We start from the raw sequence: 22,850 nt of genomic DNA, 5'->3' as shown, positions 1-22,850 counted from the left end.
TTCCTGACAGAGGCGGCTTTAAGGGCGGGCGCACCGGGCGCACGCCCTGGGCCCCGACTTCTGAAGGGCCTACGCAAAACCCCAACTTTATACGCAAAACCACAACAAATTAGTTGAACTAATATGTCCAACTATTAGTTCAAAACTTTGTGATTATTATTATGCTATTATTAATTATATTATACATATATTATATTCAAATTTTATTGGAAATAAAACATTAATAGTACATAATATTTTTTATTTATTTAAAAAAATTATTAACATGTATTTTTATTTTCCCTGTCTCTCTCTTTTTTTTAAGGGGCCCAATATTTTCATCTGCGCCTGGGGCCTCAACCGATCTTAATCCGCTACTGCTTCCTGAAGTTCACGAAGGGTCTTTGGTTTCTTTCTGGCACCTGCAGATTCCACACGATGCCAACAGTTCTCTGTAGGATTCAGGTCCAGGCTGTTTTCTGGCCAGTTAACAGTTGTAATGGACCATTCTTCCAACCATTTTTTCACCTGTAACAAATGTAAACAGATTACTGTCGAACCTCTAATGCAGAAATGAAGCTAAAGTAACTACAGAAGTGCCTACTTACATTTTCCGCCCAATGACAAGGAGCAGAGTCGTCCTGAAAGATGCGGTTACTTGGCAGGTTGAAATGGTCTCTAATAGTTGGCAGCAATTTGCCTTCCAATATAGCCAGGTATCCATTGTCATTTACGGAACCTTTTATAAACTGCAAGTGACCTACTCCGCGATACGAAATGCACCCACATATCATTTGGTTGATAGGGATTTCACTGTAGACACCGCACAGTCCTTCACCACGTCTACAGAGAATCGTTTGTCTCCCATCAGGCTGAATTTCTTCTCATCCGAGAAAATAACTGACTTCCACTGTGCGGGGTTCCATTTGGCATGCTCCTTACACCAAATTAATCGGGCCTTTTTCATTATTTGTGTGAGAAGGGGCTTCTTCTTAGGACGACGGGCTACAAGTCCATTTTTGAAGAGGCGTCTTCTGACTGTTACTGCACTTGCTACCACTCCTCTTTGTTCTTCCCATTTCTCTTTTTACTCTTGTCGCAGCGCAGCCGCTAGACTTTTCTAGTGAAAATTCCCGCAGTTACGTTTTGGGGAGCATAGTGCATGTGTCGAATTCTTATTTAGATTACTTAGTATTAATAACTGGACGGTACTTATACATCAATTTAATACCCTTTGATTTAAAATGAATACTACGAAAAAGAGTAAAACGTATCATTTTCATGAAGAGTGGGAACTAGAATACTTTTTTGTAATGATAAAAAAAAAAAAATGTTGTTATTTGATTAGCAATGCTTCCGTGACTACACCCAAAAAAGGAAATTTAGAAAGGCACCTTAACCCATTCCATGGTAAATACCAATCTGATTTTGTGCCTAATAGAGACCTTAGAAAAAAAAATAAATTAAAATAGCTTAAATCCAGATTATTCGCACAACAAAATTTCATCGTGACACCTAATTTACAATCTACAGCAGTAACTGTAAAAAAAAAAAAAAAAAAAAAAATGTAAACTGCAGCCATTATCAACCCACTGCAGGACGGAAGCCTCCTCAACAACTCATACTGAGGGAAATAGACCGTAATCTGCCACGCTGGTCCAGTGCGGGTTGGCAGATCGACCGTATTTAGCAATTTTCACAAAGGGGGATCAAAGGGTGTTGTTGTTGTTATTTGGCTTTTAGGAGCATTAGCAACTAAGGCCACGTTGCTCCGGAGATATGCGGTGGTCATTCCCTGACCTTTCCGCATCCTCCGTATTTGGTGGTCACGGGTTCGAACCCCAGTTTAATCAAGAAGCATGTGCTACGCACTGCTGCTCTTGCCCACCTGGCTACGGAGGCGCCCCAAAGGGTGACACGAGTAATTACAGGCCAGTTAGTTTAACTTCTGTTCCGGGTAAAATAATGGAGTCACTGGTTAAAGATGCATTGCAGGATCATCTAGACAAGACTGCAGCAATAATTCAGACACAGCAAGGGTTTGTTAAGGGAAAGTCTTGTCTGACAAATTTGATAGGATATTATGATGTGGTTACAAAAGAACTGGATGCAAAAATAATTTTGATATCATATATTTGGATTTCAGGAAAGCTTTTGACACTGTTGCGCATGGAAGACTACTGTACAAATTGGAGCAGAATGGTATTAAGGGTAAGTTGCTACAATGGATAAAAGGATGGTTAAGTGGGAGAAGACAGAGGGTGGTAATCAATGGGTGCTGCTGTTCGTGTACTAATGTTATTAGTGGAGTCCCACAGGGTTCGGTGTTGGGTCCACTGCTGTTTTGTATATTTCATCAATGATATTGATGAAGGTAAAGCAGGCTTAGTGTAAAAGTTTGCAGATGATACAAAGGTTGGCAGGGTTGTTAATGATAGTAAAAGACGTAGCCGAGTGGTTAAGTGCGAGAGTGCTTAGCACGCGTTCCTTGAGTGGACCGGAGTTCAAGCTCGTGACTACTAAATACGATAAATATTTCCATTGACGATTTATTCTAAACTCTACTGACTTGGTTGTTATGCCGGAGTATAAACAGAAAATTAAATTAAATTAACAGCAGTGTACTACTGCAACAGGATCTAGAAAATTTGGGCAGGTGGGCTAAGAAGTGGCAACTGAAGTTTAACCTTGACAAATGCAAAGTACTGCATATGGGTAGAAGTAAACCCAGAGAAACGTACCAGCTGTGTGGTACTACACTTAAGGTGGTAGAAAATTAAAAAGACCTGGGAGTAATTGTGCAGTAAGATATGAAGTTTTCTGAGCAAGCAGACAGGCTGCCAGGGCAAGTCATAGGGTTTTGTCAATGATATATAGGAATTTTGCTAGCAGGGAAAAGGAGGCGATTGTTCCTCTGTATAAGGCAATGGTCAGGCCACGCCTTGAGTACCGCGTACAGGTCTGGAGGCCTCATTTTAGGAATGATGTAGATTTGCTTGAGCGTGTACAGAGAAGGGCAACAAGATTGGTGAGGGGAATGAAGGGATCCTCTTACCAAGAGAGGCTTAAGTTCTGCAAATTGCAGTGGCTGGAGACTGGGCACCTGCGCGGTGATCTGATTGAGGTGTATAAGGCCTTGAATGTGTTGAGCACGCTGAATTCTGATGGAATCCTTCCACTTGTTCATATTACGAACCTAAGGGGGCATAAATTCAAATTTAGGAAAGACAGATGCAGAATAGATGTGCGGAAATTTGCCTTTAGCCAGCGGGTGGTTAATTGCTGGAACAAAGTTCCATCTGTCGTTGTGGAAGTTGATATGTTAAATAAAAAGGAGGAACTGGACAGGCATTTGGAGGAAATGGTGTGTTTTTTTTTTTTTTTTTTGGCTGATGCTGCATAAGCTCATACACTTGCTTTCTTGCATCACATGCCACTACTACTACTACTACTACTACTACTATTAGGAGCCTGAATCCTGGTCCACTCAAAGAGCGTGTGCTACTGCACTCCCGCTCCTGACCACTCTGCTACGGAGGCCGTTAACTGTAACATCATTTAAAGTGAATCAACTTGGAAAAAAATGCAAATCATTTCCTGATGGTAAATTCATCAAAGACGCATTTTTAAAAATAACAGATTCTGTTTTTTTAAATTTTAAGAAGAAAAATGAAATTAAAAGTGCTCTTCAAGAACTGCAATTATGTCGAAATACTGGGATACGACGCATTGAAAAATGAGTAAAAATGCGAGCGAACAATTGCGTGCTGATATTGCTAATTGTGTGTCCTTGTCTTTACAACTGGATGAATCTGCAGACGAATATCATACTGTAGTTACGTTTACCTCAACATTTCATCTCACTTTCCCCCTACGTAATTTCTGAATGGCAATTAAGAAAGATATATCAAAAGCTATAAAAATAAAAAAAAGAGAAATATATGAAAATTAAAAAATAAGAAATAAAAGACAGCAGATTAAGTCGCGAGTCAGATGTGTGGAGATACCGTTGTTGTAGGCGATTTTATCTCTACTACTAAACAAAACGAATTGTTTCTTTTCACTTATAAAAGGGAGTTCAAAACCTGGACTCAAAAGCTTGAACATTGTCCTTCCCTCCCCCAACCTCTTTCTACCAATTTCTAAGACCAAGGCAGTTTCCACGAAGTTGATCGTCCTTGCAGTCATTACATAATTTTATTGACAAGACAAGCGAGTAGAGTGCCATCTGGTGTTATAATATAAAACTACTTCTATATAATAACATAGTTGAGTTATTATTATTATTAGCCGTATGGTGCAAGGAAGCCTGAGGCTTATGCTGTAACACCCAAAAAAAAAAAAAAAAAAAAAAATCCCGAGTTATCCTGAGAGAGAGAAGAATCACAAAGAAAGAGAATAATGATGAGATCCAGCTCAGGGCCATGGATGTGCCAAGCGCATACTCACCAGACGGCCTGGACTACTGCCTGAAGTGGACTGGAAAATTCTGTATTTTCAGGGACTCAGATTCACAAAGGGATCCGCTTTAAAATTACAATGAGCTACGATTCTCATTTACAACCATCAGGCACGATTTCTGAACGGTCAGGGGCGTAGCTACCGTATAGCAAAAGTAGGCAAAGCCTAGGGGGCCTTATTCAACAGGGGCCCTGGTGAATAGCCCCAAGTGAATTGAATCTGAAAATGCGGAAAAATGCTGCCGGTGTAAATATATCTGCTGATCATTTAAATCAAGTAGGGTCATCAAACGAAAACAATTCAACAATCATAGATATGCCTTCGTCGGAAATTAGTGTTGAACGCACTGCACCGTTTATTCCCTCAAGTTATCTTGAAGAATATGTGGACATCGACATTTCCGATGAAACAAAAAGAAACATTTTTTTATGAGTTTGTCACCTCAGAGACCATTTCCAATGGATCCTGAACAACAAAATAGAAGTTTTGGTGACACGTACTACTATTCTACTTCAACGTATGGTCCAGTTCCTCGTTTGTGGCTGTGCTACTCTGGACTACTAGGTTGGAAAAATCTATCTTTTCGGAGAAAAACTCAGTGTTCCTCAACATCATATCGAGGCATGTGCTATACATGAAATGTGACAAAGAATGCAACGATTGATAAAGATCTTGAGCAACAAGAAAGATACAGATCCCCATTTTGGAAAATGGTACTAGAACGGTTATTTCGGATAGCGTTTATGTTGGCTAAAAATTCTTTAGCATTTCGTGGTCATCGGAAAGGAGCAGTATTGGAGGTCAGTTTTAATCGATTTTACCACAGAATCCTTTGCGCAGGAGGTAAACATGAGGGAGGAAAAAAATCGGTTTATATTTCTCTGGCATTCGTTTGTTTTTTTCTCAATAGATGGCGCTAGTGGTAATTTCAGAATTATAATTTATTTTTCCGGGGCTCGACCCGGAGTTGTAATGCTTAGCGAGTGGCGAACTTACCTCGCGACTTTGCGGGTTCCCACGTTAGATTTGTGGTTAGATGTTGGTTTTGAATGTATCAATTGTGACGTCATAGTGAATTTTTGTGAATATTTTTAGCGTTAATTAGTGACAATGCATTGTGGATGTTAATTGGAAGAGTTTATTTTGGAGTGTTTATGTTGTGGGGGAGGGAAGACGCGGCACCTTGTGCGCGGGATGAAAAACTTTTTTTTTTTTTTTTTTTTCTTGAAAGATTCAAAAATTCCTAGCTATTTCCATCTGTTGTTGAGACCTGAAAATAAAAATCTGTATCCTTAAAGTTTCTTCCTTCCAAAGTTCCATCTGTTCTTGAAAAGCTGAAATGCGACGCGGCACCTTGTGTGCAGGATGAAAAACTATTTATTTGTCTGAAAGAGAAAAACACGTTGTTTCCAACTGTTGTTGAGACCTGGAAATAAAATTATCTGTATTCTTAGTTTTTGTTGTCCCAAGTTCCACCTGTTCTTGAAAAGCTGAAAAATTAAACCTGTGTGTGTGTGCTCTTATCAAGTTTTATCTGCAATGATTATGTTATTTTCTCAAAAATTGTAATTTGTGAATATCGAGAAATAGACAATTCGATTTTATTCTGTTTATATTGTTCTTTTTTGGAATTAAAATGGATATTTTCCCTTGACCTATACAGGACATATATTTCTATCGTCAACATTTTATTTTTCTTTGTTTATTTTCACTGGTTATTTTTGAATATCATCAGATTTCATCTTCACAAAACACGTCTGTACATGCCACCAACTCCAGTTAATGCAGCTGACCATTTCCGCTTGGAAAGAGAAGTACCGAACATCGCTTTTGGGAGGTACCAATCCATACGGGGAAGGGGGACATTTCCTGTCTGAAGTGAACATAATCACTCGTTTTATGTTCAAGATGTGAATACGATTTCTGATGGATCCAAATTGCAAAAAAGTTTTAAAAGTACAAAACGTGTGTGTGTCTGAAAAACGTTTTAATGGCTGATTCAACTGTACCTGCAAACGATTTCTGATTGGTTGAAAATATAACCTGATATTTATTTCCCTTCTTTGAAATAAAATATATTTTGTTTTTTTCCACGTCCGTTTGTGTTCATTTTTCGCAAAACTATTTCTCAGTGACTGCAGCTAGTTTTTCCTTAAGATTGTAATTTTGCCGTTTTAGTTGTTAGCACAAGATGTTAATGAGAAAATTGCCAAATTTAAGTTCGACGTTTTAGCTGTCAAACAACAATAAAAGTGAAAATTACCAACGTTAAAAAGGTTGTCATTTTAGGTTATTTTCGATGTTACCTCACGAATAAAAACTCTAACCATGACAAAACTCCATGACCTGCCCTGCTCAGCAAACTTGGCAGCCCATCTGCACTGCTCAACAAACTTCATATTTGACCGCACAATTACCCCCAAGTCTTTTTCACTTCCCTGAGTGTAGTGCCACACAGTTGGTACGTTTCCCTTGGGTTATTATAAAAGCTTTGACAGAAATAAATCTTAAATCAACCAAAAAAGGAGACCGAGACGAAGCGCGTAGAATAATGAAGCTTGTTGTTGTTGTTATTTGGTTTTTAGGAGCATTAGCAACTAAGGCCATATTGCTCCGGGAATATGCGGTGGTCATTTCCTGACCTTTCCGCATCCTCCGTATTTGGTGGTGAATAATGAAGCAAATGATTTTATTTTCATTTGTATATTTTTGAATAACGTGATGTGCGAATTTAATTATGCTTCAAAAACTCTACAGAAGCATGATATAGACCTCGATGAATGTACTTCTGTATTGGACCAAGTCAGTAAAAATAAAAAAAGTTCGAAATTCATACGAACAAATTAAATACGAATCTGAGCAAATTGCCAAGGAGTTCGGGGTAGATCCCAAATTTGAAGACAAACGACAACGTAGAACTGAAAGACAGTACGATGAATTAGCTTCAGATTTTTTGATTGATAATAGAGATTAGTTTTTTTTTTAAATCAGTGTTTTTTACAGTTTTATACAAAAAGGTAAACGGCAGCCATTATCAACCCACTGCAGGATGGAAGCCTCCTCAACAATTCATGCTGAGGAAAATGGGACATAATCTGCCACGCTGGTCCAGTGCGGGTTGGCAGATCGACCGTATTTAGCAGTCAGGGGCTTGAACCCCGGTCTACTCAAAGAGCGTGTGCTACTGCACTCCCGCTGCTGACCAAATTAAAAATTGTTTCAAAAGTATGAAATTAGTAAAAAATTATTTTGCAATACTAGAACCGAAAAAAATTATTAATATGTCAAATGGTGATATATTAAGTGAGTGTGAAAATCTCATAAAAAAGTATTCATCTGTACTCTCTCTCTCTCTCTCCCCAACTGCCGATTCAATATTGTAATTTAATCGCACTTATTAAACAAGATTTATCAGCAGACATGTCTATCAGACAATTTTTTTATTTGACTTTTGGAATTTTTACTTTATTCATGTTATTTCTTACCCTGCCAGTTGCCTCTGTCGAAAGAAGATCATTTAGTAAATTACGAATAATAAAATGCTATTGGTCAAACTAGACTGTGCAATCTTGCAATGTTGGCTATTGAGCATAAATATGCCAGTAAAATGGATTTTATTAATGTTTTCGCAAATGTAAAAGCGCTAATAGTAATATTTTAATTTTTTTCGTAAATTTATTAGTTATAATTTTTTATGTTTGTAAAATTGTATTTAATAAGTAGTATATTGTAATATTAATTTTCATGTTTTTGATGTTTGTAAAATCATAAAAGAAATCGTAAATAAAATACATATTTATGTTATTAAAATGATTCAACCTTTTTTTTTATATTATACCTAATTAAAATTTATTTTAATAAAAATGAGGGGCCCAAAATGATTTCTTGCCTGAGGACCCAAAAAACTTAGCTACGCCACTGTCAGCAGTGGTAAAATAAATAGTAACAATAGGATGGAAGTAGTGAGTGACGTGTTTCTATTCTGGTGTGGCGCACTATGGCCATAGTTGCCGATGTGCCTAATAAATCCATAAACCAACAACAACAACAACAGCAACAATCTATTCTGGTGCTTAAAAGTCAGGGAGTGAAATTATTAGAGACTAACTGTACGATGAGCGACCATTAAGCCATGAAACAGGTTGTATTAGCAGTGTCGCATCTTTGAAGTGAGCCCTCGTGGGTAGCACAGTGGTTATAATCATTGTCTTCCTACAGGAGGGCGGTGGTGGTGTGAAAAAGGCGTCAGTTTGAATTCTGTCAATTAAACGAGGAATTTTTCCCCCACACTGCCAGATTTAGTCGGTCTCAGGCGAAGGTTGCATGATTTTTTCTCCCGGAAACTCGGCTTTTATATTCAGCAAATAGCAAACCGACCAAAGAATACAAGCAATTTACGGACACAATATACTGAATCCTCATAGTCTTAGTTGCTTTGGCCTTTAACACACACATAATTGGCACAAGGATATGTCACACACACCCACACACACGGTGTCATCTACAATACTGGCATAATTAAAAGGCCTTAATTAAATCGGCCATAATAATTTGACAGTTAATCTACTATTTACTGAAGTAAATTACAAATTAACATTTTGGTGATGCCATTTTTTTAAAAATGGCACAATACCGTGGCAACTTCTGATAAAAAGAAGAGTTATCTACTTGAAAAAAAAAAAAAAAAAAATTAAAGGCCCGGGAACTGCGTTGGATTAGTACCCATGCCTATATTCGGACGTTCATTTCGACAGTCGTCCCATCATCTTGGCAATTGAACAGTTGATATTACCACGAAATGGCAATTTCAACTCAGATGAGGTCGGCAGAAGGGTATGCTGTATACTGGGAAAGTCCTTTTTTTTTTTTTTTTTTTTGTTAGTTGTTGACGCATCGGTTTCTGTGGCCATATTGCACTTCCCAAATTTTTGCATTTTGTACTCTGATCCAAGCTCGAGGCGGGATTCAAACCGCGACCGACCTTGGGGTGCCAGGCAGGCACTTTACCCACTCGGCTAGCCCGGTCGGTAGGGAAAGTCCTTATATGTGCACTACTAGTGAGTGTTGGTAGGCGAAATGATTGGTAGGTTGGTTGTAACGAAATGTTTTGATAAGTGCTATGATGTCGCTTTAATAAAACGTTCTTCCCGAACAAAGTTATATATACAGGGTGATTCACTACCAGTGCGACAAACTTGCAGGAGGTGTAGGGGGCACAAGGACGAATCGGAATCATATAGCATTACAGGGTCCGAAATGCCTTCGTCATGCGGTAGAGGACGTTGAACGGAAGGTCGCGTGAACAGCGATCCCGCTGGAAGTCAGCATTTGCGAACCGTTTCTGTTGAAGAAACCAAGTAACAAAAGTCCTCTGGAGTGGATAATCCGCAGGCTCCAATGATTGGACGCGTTGCAGACGGTATGAACTCATTTGGTTTGTTGACAGTATCCTCCATACAGTGGATTGGAAAATACCCAATAATTGGCCTATCGCTCGAGTACTCGTACTCGGATTGCCTTCTGCAAGACAGGACATTCTCCTCACTGTCTGGCGTCCTCGTCGTTCGCTCTCGATTCATGGTACCTCTCGTGAAACAACCAGTCTCACGTAATCTTCTGTGCACACGTGCGAAAATCGTATGATGAGGAGCACGCCTGTACGGGAAACGTTCCTGGTACAAGCGCAGAGAGGCGCGCCCGTTACAGTCCGCAGCTCCATACGCGTGGTGCATGTCGGCCAGTTCAACGTTTGAATACTCGTCCATCCTACTGCCCCGGGAACCGGTTCGCAAATGCTGACTTCCAGCGGGATCGCTGTTCACGCGACCTCCCGTTCAACGTTCTCTAGCGCATGACGAAGGCATTTCGGACCCTGCAATGCTATGTGATTCCGATTCGTCTTTGTGCCCCCTACACCTCCTGCAAGTTTGTCGCACTGGTAGTTAATCACCCTGTATATATATATTTTTTATATAATTCTCATCAAGCACAAACATTCTTCACTTCATTAAGTTTTCGTATTTTTATTTATATTAGGCAATCACCTAAGATACATTGGGTAGTGCGGGCCCTGAATCTTGAGTATAGTTTTGTAAACTCACATGTAACAGGTTTATCATAATTCTTTTAATTTGTAAACTCGTTTCCAAGTTCCTATGCATTCGTAAGCAATAATGCATTTGTAAAAGCCTTTGTAACAACCGACTTTTGGTCCACTTTGAACGAGCTTTCGTCTTTCTTTTTTAATAGCCAATACCACACTATTTATCTACATGCAAACAATCCTCATCCATGTGCTCCTTCCATCTTTGCTTTTCAGTCTGACATTCTGACTATGTGCTCAATCCAGAACTTGCAGAATTTATATACAGTATTTGAATAAATAAATATCATTATATGTTAATTATTATTAATTCCCCCCCTTCCCGATGAATTATAATTTTGATCCAGCGCAATGAATTTTGTCCTTTTCTTAAGTCTTCGTTTAAGATAATAAGTTTACGATTTTATTATCACGGCAGCCAAGTACAGCTACACTTCTTTTTTTTTTTTGTGGCCTTTAGCATTCGTACACATAACTTCCTTACGTTCGAAGAAACAAACGACCACAGTCATGGTAAGGTCGTTAGATATTCTTTCCATCTAATGTGAAAGACTGAAATTGCAACAGTTCTTTGAAGACTATTTCTGAAAAATTGAACGAGGATATGACTTAGCTGTGGGAAGACCACGAGGAAAGTGGCAGTTTTTTAGACAGTGCAAGTTCACCATTGGAACAGATAACTTTCAAGGCCGTTTGCCTATGATTGGGCAATGGAATGCATTGCTTATATAAGCATATCTGTAACGTAATCATCAATGTAAACAGTTTTACACTTCTAAGTGTTCTTTAGTAGAAGAGAACACAAGGTAAGTCCATGTAGTTATTATTTTAAAAACTACTAAATCTTTAGACTGTTCCCCCGCTGAATTAATTTCTTTATTCCCCTTTTTAAATCACTGCATTTCTTGACTTTTGGCCTTGATTTCTTAGGATATTGACGCTTATAATAGATCAACATATAGGTCAAGGTTTATTATTTTTTGACTTATATAATAGGTCAAATGTGACGTATTATTGAAATAATAGGTCAAAAGTGACGTATTATTGAAATAATAGGTCAAAAGTATATATTATTGACAGAATATATATTCTTGACATAACAATGTGTGACACATTCTGGATGAAAGGGCGGACGGGGTGGGAGTGATAACCGGATAATTATTCTCCCCCCCCCCGTAAGATAAACGATTGCCGTAGCCGAGTGGTCAAAGCCAGGGTACATTTTGTATAGGCGCTTTAGCTAAGCGTGGTTTAACCTCGCGTGATTGCTCAATACGCTGACGTTATTGTATTTTCTCGTGTTGTATCCTCCTCTGACTCTGTGTGGTCTTTCCAGTTGTATAAAAAGAAAAAAAAAAGGAAAAATAAAAAACGTTCTTGCATGTTATCTGTGACAGAACAACTTTCATGATGTATCGCTTTAGAATTTCTAATTGTTTCAATATCTTTTGCCAGATGCCGCCACTATCGTGTACATTTATAGTTGAAAGCTGGTTATAACTTATATGAATCATACAAACCAATGCTGAGTTGGAGGGGATTCGCAGGGGTTGATAAAATATCTTTGGTGCAGAAGTTTTAGTTTCAAGGAAAAATACAAATACATTTTTTTTTTTTTTTTTTTTTTCTGCTTGCCAAGTCGTTTTTGACAAAAATGATCAAAACCATTTATCAAAAACTAGCAGCTTATCACTGATACTAACACTAAATGAACTTCATTTTTATTTTCATATTCCGTAAAATTGCTACAAATTTTGTTTATATATAAATTCAAAGAAAAAGAACTAAGAAATTTCCTTTAACTGCAAAATACGTATTTGACTTAAGTAAACACAAAACTACCGCAGAAACGTACAGTTCTTACTGATGAAGGCGGTAAAAAGAAAAAAAATAATATATATATTCAGGTACAATGCAGCATGCTATAATGCACTTCGTACAAATGCACCAAGGTCCTGAATTTGGGTCTGAGGAAACAAAAAAAAAAAACGAGGTTACGTTAAAAAAAAAAAAAAAAAAAAATTGTTACTTTACGTCAAGCTGGATCATATGCCAGCTGTCATACTTGTTCATAAGATCGAAAACAGGAAATTAGAATATATCACAAAATATAAATAAAGAATATATTAAAATAAATCACAAAAGAAGGCCTTGTAGTTTTTCCTTCCTAATAAATAACATCTAATGATATTTGTTAGAGAGTAATCTAAAAATTGGCAGATTACGTTAAAAAGTTTCAGGATTGTCTCCCCCTCGCCCGAAAAAAAAAACATCTTCGGGTCAAACCATCTTCGATTTTGAAAAGTTAGCAAAAATATGCCCATGTATTTTCCAAATGATGGTTGTGAACTTTAGCATTATTAGGATGCATGACCATAAATGAATTCCGGATTTCATCAATATTGTCATGTCATACATAAAGTACACTGAGTAGTCAGAAATTATGGGATACCTACCTAGTAACAGGTTGGCCCACCTTTCGTACGGATGAGGGCAGTCACATGGCGAGGCATTGAGTCCACTAGTTCACAAAAGCGTTCCACAGGTATTTTCATCCATGCTTTCTGCACCACTGCCCATAATTCCGTCGCATTCCTGGGTGGAAGATCCAAAGCTCGAATGGACATTTCCACAACATCCCAAAGATGCTCCAGAAGGTTCATGTCTGGTGAACGGGGAGGCCATTCCGTAGTGGTAAAATCTGCAGAATGCTCTTTGAACCATGTTCTAGTTGCCACGGCTCTGTGGGAAAGCGCATTGTCTTGCTGGAAGAGTCTATTTCCCTATGGGTGCACGATGAATATGAAGGGATGCAGATGGTCTGCAAGGATTGACACATAACCTGGACTGTTCAGAGATGTGTCTAGACATACCAGAGGTCCCAACATGTGCCAGTTGAACAAGCCAAGACCATTACCGACCATCCACCTGCCTGAGCAGTTGACATGATGGGTGCATAGCTTCGTGCAGTTTCTGCCAGATATGCACCCTCCCATCCACACGAAATAACTGGAAACTGGACTCATCGGACCAGGAGACCGTCTCCAATCATCCAAGGTCCAGTGATAATGTTCTTTTATCCAGTTGAGGCATAGAGTCCTGTGCCATTGTGTTAGCAATAGGATTCTGGTGGGTTGGCAGCTCTCATAAGCTATCGTGGCTAATGATTGCCTTGTGGTCTTGGTGGAGACGTTTCTGGCACCTCCTTTGTTGAAGTGGGCAAAAAATAATTATTATTTTTAGGCCATCCGAATAATTAAATTCATCTGCTGTGCTGTGTCTTATGTCTGTTAATTCCATGAGTTCTATAGTTGATTTGTCTGTTTTTCTGGATGAGAAACCCCAATTCCTAGGGGCAAACCTTGCTATCTACGCCCAAGACTGATTAACTCAGTCACAGAGTAAAAAAAGAAAAGCCTATTAAAGTTCCTTGCGTCATCGACGGAATTTGAACTTGAGCCTTTTCCACCTGATGTAGGGAGGACGGTAACAATACCACTGTGCTATGCATGCATCGTTGAAGTGGGCAGTGATTTGTGCCACCGTTGCTCCAGTTGGATGAAACAATGTGAGAAAGACGTCTTGGGCCACGTTCATCCATCCCCTTTCTCCGCCCACAGCAATATCCATGATGAGATGTTTTTTCGGAAATGGCATATTCTCGATACACTCTTGATACTGTTGAATGGGGATAGTGCAATTTTTGTACCACCTCTCCGATAGAGTGACCCATGCTTTGGGCACCCACTGTCATTCCTCTTTCAAAGTCAGTTAACTCACTACCTTTATCCATACTGACATCGAATTACTGTCTACGTGAATACAGTGATGTAGTGTACCTACACCGATGAGCCAAAACATTATGACTACCTACCTAATATGATGTCGGTCCTCCACGTGAAGCCAAAACAGCTCGTACCCGGTGAGGCATGAATGCTACAAGATTTCTAAATGTGTATTGTGGTATCTGGTACCAACACATAACCAGCAGATCCTTTAACTGCTGTAAGATCCATGGTTGAGACGCCGCAGATCGGAGTTTCTTTTCTAACATGTTCTGCGAACCAGTCTCAAACAATCCAGGCGGTGTGGCATGGTGCATTATGGTGCTGAAAGATGGCACTGCCAGAGGAGACCATTGTCATTAAAGGGTGTACCTGGTCAGCAATAATATTTAAGTAGGTGGTTGACGTCGGAGTGCCTGGCACATGGATGACTGGCCCAGGGTATTCCACCAGAACATCAACCAAAGCATGACACCACTGACTTATTTTCATCCCACGGTGCATCCAGGTGCCATCACTTCCCCAGTTAAATGATGTACACGTACCCGGTCGTCCACATGGTGTAATAGGAAACGTGATTCATTGGCCCAGATGACCTTCTTCCAATCATTCAAGGTCCAGTTTCGATGCTGACGTTTCCATTGTAGGCACTATCGCTGGTGAACCGTGGTTAGCATGGGTACTCGGAGCTACACAGCCCCATTTTCAGGAGGCCTGTGGTTACACAGCCCTGTTTTCAGCAGGGTTTGATGTACTGTGTTGTGACACATTACTCCCATCACCAGCATTCCAATTACTGGTGAGTTGCGGCACAGTTGCCCTTCTGTTGCCTCGTACCATCCGGGAGAGCCTTCACTCACCTCGAGCATCAATGAGCTGTGGTCGTCCAATACCTTGCCAGTGGTTTGTGGGTTCTAAATACCTTGTAGTATCTGGTACCAACATGTAATCAACAGATCCTTTAACTCCTCTAAGGTCCGTGGTTGAGATGCTGCAGATTGGAGTTGCTGTTCCAACACAAAACACAGATGCTTGATGAGGTTCATATCTGAGGAATTTGGAGGTCAGAGCAATACCTGGAAGTCTTCCTCATGTTCCGCGAACCAGTCTCAAACAATCTAGATGATGTGGCGTGTCGCATTATCCTGCTGAAAGAGGGGAAGTCCGTTGCCATGAAAGGGTGTACCTCATCAGCAATGATGTTAAGGTAGGTGGTAGACATCAGATTGCCCAGCACATGGATGACTAGACCCAGGGTATCCCAGCAGAACATCGCCCAAAGCATGACACCACCGACTAGTTTTCGTCCGATGGTGCATCCAGGCGGCATCACTTCCCCAGGTAAACAACACACACGCACCCAGCCGTCCAGATGGTGCAACAGGAAACGTGATTCATTGGACCAGACGACATTCTTCCAATCACTCAAGGTATAGTTTTGATTCTCGCGTACCCATTGTAGGTACTGTCGATGGTGAATTGTGGTTAGCATGGGCAGTCAGAGCAGCCTGCGGCCACGCAGCCCCGTTTTCAGCAGGGTTCGATGTATTGTGTGTGTTGTGACACATTACTCTCATCACCAGCATTCCAATTACTGGTGAGTTGTTCCACAGTTGCCCTTCTGTTGCCTCGTACCATCTGGGAGAGCCTTCGCTCACCTCGAGCATCGATGAGCTGTGGTCATCCAACACCTCGCTGGCGATTTATGGGTTTTCCCTCCTCGGATCACTTTCAGTAGTTACTAACCACGGCTGACCGTGAGCTCCCACCACCCTTTCGGACATGCTCTGACCCAGTCATCTGGCCATTACAATTTGACTTTTGTCAAATTGGCTTGAGTCTGCTGCCTTTCCCATCTGAAGAACAAGAGTAACACTGATTAACGGAGCTCAATATCGGGTGTTTTTTATACGGTGTCTTGACCCGCGTACACACGCCGAAGTTCACCTGTAGTTGCTCTGATTTGCATAACGACTGGTTGGTCATAATGTTTTGGCTCCTTGGTGTATATAAGCTTGCTTTCTTGTATCATGCACTTTTGCTAATGCCAATGTCCAGTTCCTTTCATTATTTGGGCTTACTAATGGTAATACTATGAAATTGAAATTTCTTGACATTTAGAACATTATTTTAATTTAAAAATTTGAGATACACTCTACTGTGTAAGAGAACATAAATTGAATACAATTAAATTATTTAAAATCACAAACCATTAACTCCAGTAAAACAAATTTCACAAGAAAACTTGAACTTATGCCTATTGAAATCCAATTCTTAATGCATTGCATTTCCAACCACTCCCGAAATCAGAATATGTGGTAGAACAATATATTAGTGAATTTGAAACATAATATCAATGATGGCTCGTGGCCAGGTTGCAGGTTTTTGTAATAATGTTTTTTTTTTATTACTATGGGAATTTCAGGGGTTATATACAGTAGTTGAAATAAATGAAAGGAAATCAAAGAAAATCAAAATTTGTACACATTACCTTCATTCAGTTTTGATTATGAGGAGACTTTCTCTCTGACTGACGATCAAATGCTGAGTTCTTGGTCCTAACACTTTGGTTTATGTTCAACTTAAAGACAAATTCCATTATCCACAATTCTGACTGCTTGCTAATTGTATTTTTAAACTGTATAGCATCACCTGAACAGGTGAATCTGCTATACATTTAAAAATCTGAGACACTGACAGGGCAGCTGTCTTGAGGATTCTCATCAGCTGGCTTTAGTCTCTATTAGCGAATGAATAATGTATTTTGTTTAAGTGAACAACCAAGTGGTTTATGGAAGTAAACTTTCATTTAAAAAAATAACTGTTATGTTTACCTTTAATCCCTAGAATTGGGCCACATTTTCACTATGCAGTACAAGGAATTGAAGGATATTACAGCATAGTAGTTGAAATAAAATCAAAATTTGTATGCGTACCTTCACTAAATTTTTATCATAGAGTGAGAGAGACTTTCTGCTTTTACTGATGTCCTCAGTGCTCAGGTTTGGGCTTATATTCAACTTAGAGACATACTGTTATCCAGGGTTCTGTCACATTTCTAATAGCTTTTTAAATTGTATAATATCACTTGAATAGGTGAATTTGCTATATATTCAAAAATTTCAGACACTGCCATGAGAGCTGTTTTGAAGCTTACTGGTTTCCCATCAGCTGGTGTGTGGTTTTTGCTAATGAATGTATGGTGAACTGTGAATAACGTATTTTGTCTAATTTAACAGGCAAGCAACATGGAAGTAAAACTTCCATTTAAATACAAGAAAACATAACTGATATGTTTAACCCCTAGAATTGGGTTGCATTTTCCCTGTGTTGTACAATACCATGGGAATTGCAGGGGCTTTTAAATATGTAATGAATTCACTTATTCGGGTGATGCTATAGAATTTAAAAAGATATTATTATTATTAGCCATATGGTGCAAGGAAGCCTGAGGCTTATGCTGCACCAGCCAAAAAAAAAAAAAAAAAAAATTCTGAATTACCCCTAGAGAGAGAGAGAGAGAGAGAGAAAAGTAGAAGGTATTCACCAAGAAAGAGAAGAATGATGATATCCAGCTGGGGACCCTGGGTGTGCCAAACCAATACTCACCAGATGTGAGCCCCTGGGGAATTAACTACTTAAGAAGAACTGTAAATAATAGTATTTGTCTCTATGTTGAACATAAGCCCAAACTTTAGTGCTGAGGACCGGGGCTCGATCTTTCAGAAGGTCTCTTCATGATCAAAATTAAAAACCAAGTTACAAACACTGATTTCTTATACAATGAGCTCCCGCTGATCATCATTAACAATATTTTTAACATAGTTCATTTTTAATGAAATATTTTCCAGAAAAAAAAAAGTCTGAACTTTGTTTATTTCAAGCATGAAGGAAAAAGTCATATTAGCATACAGTGGAGGCCTTGATACATCATGTATTTTGGTATGGATGATTGAGAAGGGATATGATGTTATTGCCTTTATGGTATGTATTACTGTAATTAAATAGACTTAAAATTGATAATAAAAAAATACTGATTAATAAAGTTAGAAACAGTTTATATATATACACACGAGGGGTTTCCAAAACATGAGATAACACATTTTTTCTCTCGATGATGTTTAATAATACGAAGTTGAAATTACACACCAAGAAATAAATGAACATGCACTACTTCTCCACAAAGTCTCCAGTTTTATTGATGTACTTGTCCCAGCGATGGATCAGTTTATCAATGCCAGTACTGAAGAAGTCCATGCCCACATGCAGTAACCAACATCGCACCACCTGATGAACTTCCTCATCTGTGGTGAAATGCTTCCTGAAAGGTGTTTTTTCAGAGGGCCGAACAAATGGAAGTCTGAAGGCACTTCCCAACGATTACAGCACAACCACTCGTGAATGGTGTGGGCAGTGTGTGGAGTTGTGTTGGCATGCAACAAAATCACTTCACTTGTCAGGAGTCCTGGTCATTTGCGTAAAATGTTGGCTTTCAGTTTTTCCAACTTTGTACAGTAAAGCTGTGCATTGATTGTTCCTCCTTTGGCAAGAAATCCACCAACAGAACTCCTTGGTGATCCCAGAACACTGTGGCCATGAATTTTCGGACACTGGGAACGGTTTTGAATTTTTTGCGCACAGGAGATTGTGGATGTTTCCAGGTCATGGAGTCTTGTTTGCTCTCCAGGGTAAAGTGATGAACCCACGTTTCATCTGCTGTGACTAGGCGAGTGAGAAAATCCTCTCCTTCGTTGCTGTATCACAACAGGTTCTCTAGATACACACACACACACACACACACACACACACACACACACACACACACACACACACACACACACACACACACACACACACACACACACACACACACACACACACACACACGTGTGTGTGTGTGTCAAGGCTGATGGAGATCACCTCAAACATCTTTTCAAATTGAGTGCACTCTAAATGAATGCTTTGGATTGTAATGGTCATAGTATTCACCCTATAGTGCAAGAAAGCCACAGGCTTTTGCTGCACTAGAAAAAAAAAAACTCCAAGTAGATAAGAAAATACAAATTATATGCTTCCCTCCTCACACAGGTAAGTATCCAGTTGACCTTTGAATTTATTCAAACTGTCAGCCTCAACTACCTGCGAGGGCAACTTGTTTCAACAATCAATAACTTGCTGGCTAAAAGAAAACTTCCTACAATCTAGTGTAAACCTTTGCCTCTGTAATTTGAATTTATGACCCCTAGTCTGCAATTCTTTATAACAGTGAGAATTCCACCTTCATTCACTTTACTAATCCCTCTCAGAACCTTGTAAATCTCAATCAGGTCACCTCTGAGGTGCCTGGTTGCCAAGCTCTGTAGCCCACATAATTGGAGTCTTTCCTCATATGGTCGTCCTTCTGCCAATCTCACCATTTGAGTTTCCTGTCTTTGGACCCTTTCAAGAAGCTCAATATCTTTTTTCAGATGAGGTCTCCATACTCGAACACACTATTCCAAATGTGATCTTACAATTGCCTTATATAGTGGGATTATGACCTCCCTATTTCTACGTGATAATGTTCGATAAATCATTGATAGAACAACATAGGCTTTCCTAGTTGCCTGTTTACACTGTTCAGAAAACTTCATATCTACCTGTATTATAACTCCCAGATTCCTTTCTTCCTCCCTGTTTTTAATTCACCCCACTAAGTGTATAATTTATTTGTGGGTTGCTATTCCCCAAGTGTAAGACCCCAAGTGCGATCATATATACTTCATTGAAATCAGTGTTTTGAATAATTTTTATTTCTTTTATTGTTTATGTTATATTGATTGGCTGCCATATGTCTGAGTAGAATTAATGAATTAAATTTAAAGAATTTAAAGCAGCATTTTTAATCCAAAGAATGTCTCTATACTTTTTTATTTGTGTATCGAGCATCGTCATGAATTACTGAGCTCCATTTTTGAATCACTGTATTATTTGTATGTTGTATCCAATATAATCTTAAAATAAGAATGACATGAACTGATGTGACACACATAATAATACAACTTGACATTCTTGGTCATGCAAGGAAATTTTGTAGATGAAAAGTAAAATTTTGATGATCATTTGATGTCGAAAATAATAACATCAAATGATTGGGCTGCTATGCTGTGGCATAAGATAGGAATGGATACATAATACCATCCTGGTTCAAAATGAAGTGAAAATGGAGGGAAACTTAAACCAAATCAATGTCACGTGCAAACTGATGGGAGCAATAGAACTTTCCATAACAGTTTCTTTGTTCCCATCAGTTTTTCATTTTTCTACTAAGTTTGCATGTGTCACCCTGTTCATTTTAGTCCATATTTCAGATATGAGGTTTTATTAATGACTTCTGTACTTTTCCTTTCTACTGTCAGGTTACTTGGTCTCTTCAGAAGGCATTATTCTCCTCTCTGTATTCCATTGGATTTACAGATTTTCTCCATTTTCTCTTCTATTTCGGACCAATAGGTACTGTACATTTCTGTCTTGTAGTATAGTATAGTGGCCATGATTATCCAATTTCGTATTTTCTACATAAAGTGATCATTGAAATGCTATGGATTTGCCTATTGCTGGTGTTCCAAGACTTTTCTGGTTTTCATCCTTTTCTTCTCATTTTATGGAGTGGATGCTCATAGAACAGTTCATGTTTCTAACAATTCATATATTTTTGTGTTTGATTTCCCTTTACCATCCAGGCATTGAATCTTACACTTCAAAAATTGAAGACTATTTCAGCATGTTATTGTGGTTTCTGCTTATGTGAGAGGATACATCTCCAATATTAATATATTCTCTTTTATTTTCATAAAAATTTCATTCTGTTGCCTGAAAACCTCATTTGCAATCTGCTTAAAGAAACAGATCATTTTGACAGACTTGTGGCTTTCTACTTCCTTTGGCACATATATATATTTCCTCTTAATAATTTCAATATTCTGTTGACTTCTAGTTGGTGACTACTGGTAACCAGAAGTTGAAGTGGAAAATTTTATGAAATGGGATGGTTGTTAATAAAATATCTTATTTTTAATAAGCAAGTATGTAAATGACATTATTTGTGTGAGACAAACTGGAACAGAGTTCCATTACATTGCAGTCCATTCTGAGCCCTACTTTTGACTGTATCTTATATTAATATAAACTTTAATCCATCTATAAGAGCCAGAGGACTACAGTTTACATGAGGTTACAAGCAAGAAAACAGTTTGAGGCCTCATTGGATTTTGAAGAACTACAGCAGAATGATCTATTATTTGTATATGCTATGCACAGTGTTACTATATAGTTATGGTCTGCAAAATTTTAATTTTAAAGTTTTTTTTTTTTTTCCTATTTAAAAATATGATTTTGTTAATATAAAACTAATTGCATCACCTTTTTTACAATTTACATTTTCACACAGTACAAGACGCCTGGTGTGAGTTTTGTTTTCTTGTGCTTTAATATATACTGGCAAGAGCTGATAGTCATACTGTAATGCAGGAATTCCCAAACTGTGGGTTGCAGTTCCTCCCTCCCCCCGGATCGCAAACAATTCAGAGGAGTGGGGGGAGAGAGAATGTTTCTTCAAAATGTTTTTAAATTTTGTGACCTCAGATTTTAAATTTGTTTGTTTTTTGTTTATTTCCAATGGAACAGTTTTATTTTATAACTGTATAAGGCTCTATCATTGTGTTAGTTGATATGCAGATTAAAATTTAATTATTAAAAGTAAGTGATATATTTATTTTTACCACACGCTAACCAAAATGAAATCATTAGTTTTATTCTTTGTGGGGTTGTACAAATTCATTTATCGTTTCAGGGAATTTAGGTATTGCAAAGTTTGGAAACCTCTGTTGTAATATATTGAATCATCACTGTTATTGATTTGGTAACAGTCACAGGTGCTCTGAAACGCTACATCCATTTTTTTTTTTTTTTTCTATCATTTTACCTTACAAGTTGTGTTTTAAAATACAAAATAAATAAGCTAAATTTTTATAGGCAAACATTGGGCAGGATGAAGATTTTAAAGAAGCAAGTGAGAAAGCATTAGTCCTTGGTGCAACAAAGGTATTGTAGATTTTAAAAAAATTTGTGTAGTTTCATTTTTTTGGTATAATACTGTATAACACTTGACTTCCTCCTTAGTGCAAAGCTGGCCAATTTTAAATTGTTTGGAGAGTGCCAAGCAAAGTCTTTGTGGCCAATTGTTGCATGACACAAAAAACCTCCCTTGACCATTTGTCAAGTGGTTGTTGTATCATACACTTATTGGTCAAAAAATTGCCATATTATATTTAGCAGCCTACCTTATGACTTTTTTTACTGCTTGCAATATGTTATTTTTGATCTTTGTTTAGTAGTTCTTTGGTGTGCTGCAGAAACAGTGATCTATTTAATGTCATGTGTAATGTCTTGAAAGCGTGTTAATAATCCTGATTCATTCAGTTTTGTGTGTGAATGGTGAGGTGGGGGAAGAGAAGTGACCTGCAAATTCCATAAACAGTTTT

At 38.4% G+C, this 22,850-nt stretch overlaps 1 protein-coding gene across 1 annotated transcript in view; it reads left to right on the top strand.

The window, feature by feature from the left end:
- The first annotated feature begins 11,072 nt into the window (after nucleotides 1-11,072).
- Nucleotides 11,073-22,850, top strand: part of Ass (argininosuccinate synthase) — a 73,415-nt gene continuing 61,637 nt past the window's right edge. The window contains exons 1-3 of the mRNA XM_090369227.1: nucleotides 11,073-11,349; nucleotides 18,213-18,312; nucleotides 22,342-22,410. Of these exons, the coding sequence (XP_090225353.1) occupies nucleotides 18,214-18,312; nucleotides 22,342-22,410 (168 nt within the window). The 5' untranslated portion in view covers nucleotides 11,073-11,349; nucleotide 18,213. The remainder of the gene's footprint in view (nucleotides 11,350-18,212; nucleotides 18,313-22,341; nucleotides 22,411-22,850) is intronic.

Source organism: Mastigoproctus giganteus, chromosome 3 (assembly GCF_048544385.1).
Source record: "Mastigoproctus giganteus isolate SK-2022 chromosome 3, ASM4854438v1, whole genome shotgun sequence".
Taxonomy (NCBI): domain Eukaryota; kingdom Metazoa; phylum Arthropoda; class Arachnida; order Uropygi; family Thelyphonidae; genus Mastigoproctus; species Mastigoproctus giganteus.
Note: the sequence above shows the minus strand (reverse complement) of the source record. Positions and strands in the feature narration are given on the sequence as shown.